This window comes from Bufo gargarizans, chromosome 8 (genome assembly GCF_014858855.1).
Source record: "Bufo gargarizans isolate SCDJY-AF-19 chromosome 8, ASM1485885v1, whole genome shotgun sequence".
NCBI classification, from domain to species: domain Eukaryota; kingdom Metazoa; phylum Chordata; class Amphibia; order Anura; family Bufonidae; genus Bufo; species Bufo gargarizans.
Genome location: NC_058087.1, coordinates 91,070,258 through 91,080,810, shown reverse-complemented (window position 1 = coordinate 91,080,810; position 10,553 = coordinate 91,070,258). Strand labels below are relative to the sequence as shown.

General features: G+C 40.5%; 1 protein-coding gene across 6 annotated transcripts; it reads left to right on the top strand.

Annotated features, from left to right (window-relative positions):
- Positions 1-2,085: 2,085 nt before the first annotated feature.
- Positions 2,086-9,925, top strand: LOC122944573 (gamma-crystallin-3-like). 6 transcript variants are annotated; one of them, XM_044302990.1, is made up of 3 exons: positions 2,086-2,094; positions 3,634-3,876; positions 5,329-5,604. In XM_044302990.1, the coding sequence occupies exons 1-3, from the start codon at positions 2,086-2,088 to the stop codon at positions 5,602-5,604; spliced, it is 528 nt and encodes a 175-aa protein (XP_044158925.1). The 6 variants fall into 6 exon arrangements, with proteins under 6 accessions (XP_044158925.1, XP_044158926.1, XP_044158924.1 ...); XM_044302991.1 differs by having other exon boundaries at positions 3,634-3,880; positions 5,336-5,604; XM_044302989.1 differs by having other exon boundaries at positions 3,634-3,889; positions 5,336-5,604.
- The last annotated feature ends 628 nt before the right edge of the window (positions 9,926-10,553 follow it).

The window sequence follows — 10,553 nt, the reverse complement described above, 5'->3', positions numbered from 1 at the left end:
GGCATGCAGCCAGAAAACTGGGGAATCTGAAAATGACAACACCTTATTGATCCCCTAACATTGATAGACAATATACAGGGATAAACAGTTTCTGCGATAGCGAATCCTAATTAGTCAGCATTCACATTGTAACCTAAGGGATATGCAGCAATATCCCTATGGTTATCCCATTTTGAGTACACTCTAAAATATAGTACTCCAATTGGAGAGTGAGAAGGACTTGGTGAAGTAACCCAGTCACATAGCCCAGCCGTAAACAATTTTAAACCTTGATCCTCTTTTTCTTTGACATTTTAAAATTAAAATAAAATAAATGTTATGTTTTAATACTGACCACAAACGGGAACTACTTAGCCTTAGGCTATTGAATCGAATAACCATTAGGCTGGGTCTACACGACGACATTTGTCGCGCGACAATATGTTGTGCGACAAATAGGGCGCAACATTTTGTTGCACCAATGTCGCGCGATAATTTTTATAATGGCAGTCTATGGTGTCGCACTGCAACATGCGACACGCTGCGACTGCGTCACAACAGTTTCAGAAAAATCCATCTCAAATCTCCGTCGCAGTCGCAGCATGTTGCATGTTGCAGTGTGACACCATAGACTGCCATTATAAAAATTGTCGTCCGACATTGGTGCAACAAAATGTTATGTATGTTATGTAAAATGTTATGTCATGTAGACCTAGCCTTAATCTCCCAGGTCCAAAAGGGTCCCTGATGTGAAAAGAAAAAAAATATAAGACTTCAGATTAAGCATCCAAAGCTTGCTTTGCTCAACTCTAGTCATAGCCGCTGGGTTTCTGCTGTTTCCTATAAACATTTAATGCAGACATTTAACCCTTTAGATGCTCTGGTCACATTTTATATCTGAGCATTGAAGACGGAAGAGCCACATGTTTCCATGCCCGGAACAGCTTTCCCTTGACTGAGATCGAGGAAGCTGTCACATTATAGTGATAGTCCGGAGTATAATAGTATATTTTAATACATACCTGCAGGTGGCAGCACTGTATTGGAATACAGTAAATGGTATGTTCTCTGATGGATAAATATCCATCACATAATACAATTGACAATCTAATGATTGCTGGTTATAGTCACCTAGGTATTGCTGCATCCCAAAATGGCCATACTAATAAAATATTTATTCCATACTGCGAATGGTGTAATGGAAAAACAAAAACAAAATGGCCAATTTACAATTTTTGTCACTTCAACTCCCCCAAAAAATTCAATAAAAAGTGATCGAAAAGTCACACACTACAAAATAGTATCACTGAAAAGTATATATCACCCTGCAAGAAATAAGCCTTAACACAGCTCCATTAACTTAAATATAAAAAGCTTATAGGGGTGAGAATATGGCAATAAAGAAAAAATATATATATTTTCTATAAAGGTTTTAGTTAATGTGTGGTTTTGTTGTAATTGTATTGACTTGGAGAATGAAGGTAACAATTCAACTTTATTGCATAGGGGACGCCTTAAAAACCAAACATATAAATGTGGCGGAATTGCTTTTTTTTTTTTTTTTCAATTCTACCCAATCTGGAATTTTTTTCTAGCTCCCCACTACATCATATGCAATATTAAATGGTGAAATATACAACTTATCCTGCAAAAAGCAAGCCCTCATATGGCTATATGAACAGAAAAATGTAAAAGTTATGGCTCTGGATAAGCAGGGAGAAAAAAATGAAATCACAAAACTGTAAAATCGCTTTGTCCTTTAATGGTTAATATTCTACATGATTTTCATAGTTTTATGTAAGGTATTATATGCAAAGTGGATTGGTCGCACTATACATTTTTGAACATGTGAACAAATTGTAATGTCATCTGTCAAATAAAGCCAAGACGAATAGAATTGTGTAAAGCTCTAGCAACTACTCCCAGTGAGCATACAAAGGGAAACACAAAGAGAACACCAATGGATAAAGCTATACTGTTCGTTTAACTTAGTAAACAGAAATGGTAGTTTCTTTGATGTTCTGCTGAATGCAGCAATGGTCAGTGTATATAAAAGGACAACATTATTTCTTTCATCAGTACCTCTCTCTCAGCTCTCCATTCATCATGGGAAAGGTAAGAATTGTCTACAATGTTAGAGAGTATATTTTGACATTTGTATTTGCTTGTTTATTTCGTTTTAGAATTAAGACTGCATTACAGAATAATATGCTGTTTAAAAATGCATTTCTATATTACATTTGCATAATAACACCTGTATCATTGTAACTGGAAACAGCGTGATGTGTAGTAGCAGCAGCAAGACTTTACTGTACAATAATATTCAGTCAATGGAACATCACCATAGGGTGGCAATGGGGTTGAGGCAGGGGCAACAAGAACAAGTCTCTTTTGTTTTGCCACAATGACATAAACCACTAGGTGTCTTTATTTTAATATTTTGCTATGTTTTGCTATTGATCTTCTTTTGCTTCTTTTGCTCTGTTTGCACCTTTTTTCCATTATTATTAAATACTCACATTATCTGCACAAAAATGCTAAGTATATGTCACAATTTGTATTGCATTAGGAAATGCAGATGTATCCACCACCATATCAAAATCTGTAATGAATCAAGCAATTTTGACTCTCACCAACCTCTGGTCTAATGACCCGAGTTGATAGTATCATAAGGATTATTTCGGTCATTTCAACTGTGGTTAGACCAGGACCTACAGCCATATATTAGGTACAAAAATGTATCAGTCTTATGTTTGTGTGAAACTGGGGTCAGATTGCTTATAATTGTGCATTAGGAGACAGAGTCACCTGTGCTATCTCCTAGGCCTCTGCATCCAGTAGACATTTTGGGGCACATTTATTAAGACCAGCATTTTAGACGCCAGTCTTAATAAAGTCCTAAGCTGGCAGTGGCTCCGCTGAAGTTATGAAGAGGCGCAGGGCTCTTCATAACTTTGGCGTATACTCCACCAGTTGTAAATGTAAGACAGCTTCCTAGCTGTCTTACTCGTACATGTAGACCTTTTGCTATGGCTAAAACAGACATAGAAAATGGTAAACGAGACAGGCCTGCAAACTTGTCACCTTCCCCGCACACACCACGCCTACAATTAACCATTGCGCAGCAATCTTCCCATGAAAAAGGCCTAATTTAGGCATATTTCAGATTGATAAATGACCCCCTATATTCTTTGGCGCTGGCTCTACTACTGAATATAGTCGCCTATGAAACAAAGCTGACAATCAAGGAAGTTAGCAACACAGGAGGAAATTGTGCATGCCTCACAAGACTTGATCCAAAAGTCACTTTCTAGTATAAATAATATGGATGCAGGCAGCACGCCGAGAGACGTATACCTTATTAACCCATGCAACATTTCAGCCTACATTGGAGCCTTTCACAAGCAATGCTGTCCCTTACAGCATAGAAATTAGCAAACTACACCACAGACCACAATCTGTACAGCTTATATAAAAGCAAAATTTTACGATCATGTATTAAATGTTCAAACAACATATTATTAACATATTATTCTTATTCTGTACTTTTCTACATAACTGGAGGTATACTTTAAAAAAGATTGCATCTTTTGTGTTTTTATTAAAAAACAATAAGTTAAAAATAAGTTTGAATGTTTCATGAAAACTTTTCAGATTATCTTCTACGAGGACAAAAACTTCCAGGGCCGCTCCTATGAGTGCAGTTCTGACTGCTCTGACCTGTCCTCATATTTTAGCCGTTGTAACTCGATCCGAGTGGAGAGTGGAAACTGGATCCTCTATGAGCAACCCAACTACAAGGGATATCAATATTATCTGAGGAGAGGAGAATATCCTGATTTCCAGCAATGGTTGGGCTTTAATGACTCAGTTAGATCCTGTCACCTAACTACTCAGGTATGCAATTTTGGTTTTCATTTGAGATAATAAAGCTATGCACAGAAAGTTGCAGATATTATTGGATTTTATAAATTTATAGAATGTAGAGGGAAATTACAGTAAGCACTGTTGTAAGTAGTATCAGTCAAAAGTTTGGACGCATCTTTTCATTCTATAGTTTTGTTTTTGTTTGTCATTTTTTCATTGTAGATTCATATTGAAGACATGAAAACGATGAACAAACACACATGGAATTAAAAAGTAAACAAAAACTGTGAAACAAATATGTTATAAATGTCAGATTCTTCAATGTAGCCCCCATTTGGTTTAATGACAGCTTTGTAAACACAACTAATGGTCTCAAACACATTATGAATAGTGTTGAGCGCGAATATTGAAATCGCGAATTTTAATCGCGAATATCACCACTTCGAAAATTCTCGAATATTTAGAATATAGTGCTATATATTCGTATTCACAAATATCCTAATCGTGAATTTATCATGAATTTATCGCGAATTTATCACAAAAATCAGCACTTAGCAACATCCCTAGCAACCAATAGGAAAGTTGCCTATGTGAGATTTTCGCAATCAAGAAAACAACAACTGGAGATCCCGAATTCTTGAATTCGGAAATATATGATGAATATTTGCCAAAATATTCGCGAAATATCACAAAATTTAATATTGCCCCTGCCGCTCATCACTGATTATGAAGGCAAGAAATTCAACAAATGGACCTTTAACAAGGCATATGTGTCAACTAAAAACCATTCCAGGTAACAACTTACTGAATTGATTGAAAGAATGCGGAGTGTACAAAGTTATCATCATTGCAAAAGAGGGCTACTTTGAAGAATATAAAATAACATATTCTGGTTTGTTTAACACATTTTTGTTTACTTCTTTATTCCATATGTGCTTCTTCATTGTTTTAATGTCTTCAATTTGAACCTGAATGTAAAAACTAAAACATAAAAATATAGAATGAAAAGGTGTGTCCAAACTTTTGACTGGTGTTGTACTTGTCATTATTTGGAAGGGGTATATCTAAAAAAGGTGCAGCGGCAACACTTGGATCTTTGTACCTGAGAGGGAATGGTAGATGGAGGCATTTATTACAAATTTTGCACTGGGGCCCAGAAGTTTTAAAGTATACAGCACCTCCCCATACATTAGTTTAGCTTGCCATTTACCCTTGGTTTTGAGCCACTGTAACCAGTAATTTCAATATTATATACAAACAAATAATTCAATGATTCATTATAAATCATGGATCAATAACCTCCAGTACTACAGCTTTTATAAAACTATAACTCTCAGCATGCTCAGTTCAAGCAAGTGAGCATGCTGGGAATTGTAGTTTAACCATAGTTACAGTGTTGGAGGTTGTTGATACTTGTTATGCATTACAGTTTAGCAGCATGATTTTGCCAGGTTTTCCTACATAATTTGCTTTCTATTGTAGCACCGAGGTCCTTTCATCATTAAGATTTATGAAAAAGAAGACTTCAGGGGACAAATGATAGAGTTTACAGAGGACTGTCAATGCGTCTATGAGAAGTTCCATCATCATGATATCCACTCATGCAATGTCCTTGATGGTCACTGGATGTTCTACGAGGAGCCTAATTACAAAGGACGTCAATATTACCTGAAACCTGGAGAATACAGGAGATACACCAACTGGGGAGCCAACAGCTCAAGAGTAGGATCATTCAAGCGTGTCCAGCATCTATATTAGTTGATAAAAATTGTCCTTCTAAAAATTCCTCATTAAATAATGTTCACTACAACACGTTTTTTATATTTTCAGTTCTCGATTTATTACATGATATGGTATATGCTTCAGTAATCAGTACATGGCTATGGTTAAACGGATGGTAGCAGGTAGTAGCGGGCATGACATTCTGTCATCTCTCAAGACTGTATCCAACTCTTTTCAAGCTCTTTAATGCCGAGATAGGATTAGTAATGTCAAAGTGACAGCAACAATCAGTATATGTCTATGGTTAAATGGATGATAGCAGGTAGTCACAAAAAAAAATTATTCCTTTGTTGTGGCAGATGAATCTGTCTTCTGATCTTTAAAATAGTTTTGAGTGATTTGTTTAAAACAAATTTCAAAAGTTTTGAATAATTTAGAATCAATTACCGTATTTATCGGCGTATAACACGCACAGGCGTATAACACGCACCTGCATTTTAAGAGGGAAATTTTAGGAAAAAAGGGTAGCTCAGAACTTTTTTTTATTAATATTATTACCACTTATAAGGTAAATAATGTAAAAGGATGACACTTATGGGGCTCTGTGGATGACACTTATGTCATCCACAGATCCCCATAAGTGTCATCTACAGATCCCCCATCAGATGGATCAGTGTGGAGAGAGGAGGCGGGGACACTCATGGCGGGGCCCGGTGCAGTGACTCTACTCTAATACACCGGGCCCCGCAACTGTTAAACATTCAATCTGATCTCTTGTATATGCTCTGTACGGTACTTACTGTAGTACCGGAGGTATAACATTAAGACGGCGCAGACCGGCATCTCCTTCGGTCATGCGCCGCCTGTCTCAGCTCCTTCCTGATGCGCTGCCTGCCCCAGCTTCCTCCTCATGCGCCGCCTGCCCCAGCTCCCTCCTCATGCGCCACCTGCCCCAGCTCCCTCCTCATGCGCCGCCTGCCTGCTTATCTCACTTTATGAATGAACAGGCAGGCGGCGCATGACAGAGTGAGCTGGGGCAGGCGCCGCATGACAGAGGGAGCTGGGACAGGCGGCGCATGAGGAGGGAGCTGCGGCAGGCGCTGCGCCGTCTTAATGTTATACCTCCGGTATGTAAAAACATGGCTTCTTAACATTATATCGGCGTATAACACGCATACATAATTTGCCCCCTATTTTCAGGGGGAAAAAGTGCGTGTTATACGCCGATAAATACGGTAATTCATCTCTATTGTCAGATTTACAGTTTTTAACTGCAGACATAATCAGTCATATTTAGATTAAACAGAATACATATTTCTAGGAGGTTTTTTACGGTTTAATGAGGCAAACTATGCTCTACAGTATGAATATGTAGAGAGAGTGGGCAAACATTAATTTTCCATATAGTGCATGTATACAATCTCTACTATAGAATCTTATGGAAAATCTCTGCCTTCATATTATATTGGAGGCATATGCCAGTACAGTCTGAGATTGCACTGACCCATAATGGACCTGTGTACAGTACATGAAGCCTTAGGGTGGGTTTAGTTGATTGAGCAGCCAATTGTCAAGAAGGAAGCATTCTTTCCAGGCAGTTGACTGCTTACACACTGAAGGAGACCGCTGAAGTACTTTACAATATGAGGACAAGGGATCACTATAACAATCCCTTGTCCCCATACAGAATTATTGTTTCTGGGCAGTAGATCACTGTTTAGACAGCACAATCTGCTGCCCAGAAATTATAATTGGTGGTGCCTGCATTTTGCTTGTTTATCGGGTGATCGGCAGCATATTTAGATGGCCAGATTATCGGGACAATTATTGCTTCATCTAAATCTACCTTATCTCTACTTTTGCATTAGTGGAAACTAGGAAGTTCAAGAGATAAGGGTTCTGTTTAGCATTCTGTTATTGTGTCAACTTGAATGCCACATTACAACTCTCCAAAGTTGAATTACTTTAACCTTTGACTGACTGCACATACATCTTTTTAAAGTGATCACTAAGGGGCCTTAAAGCTGCAAATATTTCTTTGGAAGCATGCTGAATGGAGTAGGAGTAATCTAATGACAAGTAGGTTCCTGCACTAATGGCAGGGATTAGAGAAACCTCTATCATGGACAATTAGAGATGCTAAAACTAATAAACTTTATTAATACTAGTTAAAAGCGGGGGAATGTATTACAGCACACTGTGCAATTTTTTCATTTAAAAATAAATAAATAAATCAGACATTGTTGCCTGATACACCAACTGGATTTAGTGTCAGCCCAAGTCGGATAGATAGTGCAACAAAAAGAACTGGGTAGGTGGTATATGTATAAATAAATAAGCGAGTCTGAGAGACCAGGTGGCCAGTATCTCACAATTGCTGGAACTTAACCAGCTAACAAGATCTGACCCTTTGTGCGTGTTTCTAATGGATTGGTTATTTATTGTTAACCATCAACTCAAAAAAGTATCTCAGAACTCCTAAACACCTACTCACCACTAACTATAGCGCCCACAACGAGAATTTATTTGTGTTAGAGTTAGCCCACCAACATGTTCTTGGGGGTCATCTGGGAATGCAGAAAGCACCGGATACTACAACGGTTTTACTGGCCCAGTGTGTTTAGGGAGGTGGACGAATTCTGTAAGTCTTGCCCGACCTGCAGGCAACTAGCCCCCAGCACGTTTTCCGCAGTCCCTTGGTACCTCTCCCGATCATCGAGGTACCGTTTGAAACGCTATGGACCTCATAGGCCCAGTACTGAAGTTCGCTAGAGTACACCAACACCTCTTGGTCATCCTAGACTATGCCACTCGGTACCTGGAGGCAGTGCCACTGAGACATACATCGTTAAACTTATAGCTAAGGAGGTAATGGAGATGTTCTCCCAAGTGGGGCTACCTAAAGAGGTTCTAACTGACCAGGGGACCCCTTTTATGTCCAAGGTAATGAGGAAACTCTGTAAGTTGCTGCATATCAAACAGTTACGGACGTCCGTGTACCATCCGCAAATGGACGGTCTGGATGTAAGGTTTAACAAAACACTAAAAACCATGTTAAAAAGGGTGGTGTCTAAAGATGGGAAGGACTTGGACCTTCTTCTGCCCTATCTCATGTTCGCTGTGCGAGAGGTACCCCAGGCCTCTACTGGGTTCTCGCCCTTTGAATTGCTATATGGCAGACATCCTCGTGGTTTGTTGGACATAGCCAAATAGGTGTGGGAAAAGAAACCCTATCCGCATAAAAGTGTCCTTGAGTATGTTACCAAGATGCAACAGCGGATAGAGACCGTGTTGCCTTTTGTCAGGGAGCGTATGGAGGCTGCTCATCTATAATCTGCAGGCTTGGGTCCGGATCTTTAACCCGGGTGATCGGGATTTGGTTCTAGTGTGCGACTGAGGACAGTAAGTTCCTGGCCAGGTGGCAAGGGCCCTACGAGGTACTTGAAAAACTGGGAGAGGTAAATTGCAAGTTAGGCAGGCGAAAGCCGGAGCAGGTGTACCATGTGAATCTACTCAAACCGTGGAAAGATAGGGTTTTTTAAGGGAAGCGGTTTCGGCCCCTCTGTCTGAAGCAAGGGAAGCGTCTGCCACAGTAAAAATTGCAGGCCTAAGCAGGCTCAGGAGGCCATGGAGTTTATTATCTGGAACACGGATGTGTTTTCGGATCTCCCTGGATGCACTTCCACAATTCGGAATGACATTGTCATTGAGCCTCAGGCAAAAGTCCGGCTAAAACCATACTAGGTACCTGAGGCTCGGCGACATGCCATCTCAGAGGAAGTACAGATGATGCTGAGACTAGACGTCGCTGAGGAGTCTAAAAGTGAGTGGGCTAGTCCTATAGTGCTAATACCCAAGCCGGACGGGACAGTCCGGTTTTGTAACGATTATTGAAAACTAAACAAGATCTCCAAGTTTGATGCATATCCCATGCCTCAGGTGGATGAGCTTATTGAGAGGTTAGGCCAAGCCCGTTATTTTTCTGTTTTGGACCTCACCAAAGGGTACTGGCAGGTACCCTTGACAGAGGCTGCCAAAGAGAGAACTGCCTTAATCACACCAGAGGGGCTGTACCAATATAAGGTGTTACCCTTTGGTCTCCATGGCACCCCTGCCACTTTTCAACGGCTCATGGACATTGTACTGCGTCCACATTGTCGGTGCGCTTCGGCTTACCTGGTTGATATTGTCATCCACAGGACCGACAGGGAAAGTCATCTACTCAAAGTGCAGGCTGTAGTGGATGCCCTTAGGAAGGCTGGACTGTCCGCTTACCCCAAAAAATGTGCGATAGGGATAGAGGAGACTAAGTACCTGGGGTACGTCATTGGACGTAGAGTTATCAAATCCCAAGTGAATAAAATATTGCTGATTCGGAAATTTGCCCCGATCTGTTACCACGAGGCAAGTAAAGTCATTCCTGGGAATGGTGGGCTATTATATGAGGCTTGTAACCCATTTTGCCACTTTAGCAACTTCGTTGACAGGGCTCTTGAAGGGACAGAAGTCCGTGATGGTCCGCTGCAATGACCAGGCGGAAGAGGCTTTTGAGTTGGTCGTGTGCAGGTCACCGGTTTTGTTGACGCCCGACTACAAGAGGGAGTTTGTGGTACAGACCAATGCTTCTGAAGTAGGCCTCGGAGCTGTACTCTCTCAGGAAATTAATGGGGAGGAACATCCCATTGTTTTCCTGAGCCGCAAACTCACCCCAGCCAATACCAGTACAGTATAGTGGAGAGAGAGTAGCCTAGCCATCAAGTGGGCACTTGAGTCTCTCCGCTATCTGTTGAGAAGAAAGTTCGTTCTGGTGACCGACCACTCCCCTCTCAAGTGGATGAGCCAGGCCAAAGAGAGGAATGCTTGGGTCACCAGATGGTTCTTGTCATTAAAGAACTTTAAGTTCTCAGTGGAACACAGGGCAGGCTGCTTGCAGGGAAACGTGGATGCCCTGTCCTGAGTACACTGTCTGGCAAGTGTTCACCTTC

Coding starts and splice junctions, on each gene's coding strand:
- LOC122944573 (XM_044302986.1), top strand. CDS start 3,619: ATGAAAACTTTTCAGATTATCTTCTACGAGGACAAAAACTTCCAGGGC. Junction 3,890..5,335: donor TACTCAGGTATGCAATTTTG/GTTTTCATTTGA, acceptor TGTAGCACCGAG/GTCCTTTCATCATTAAGATT.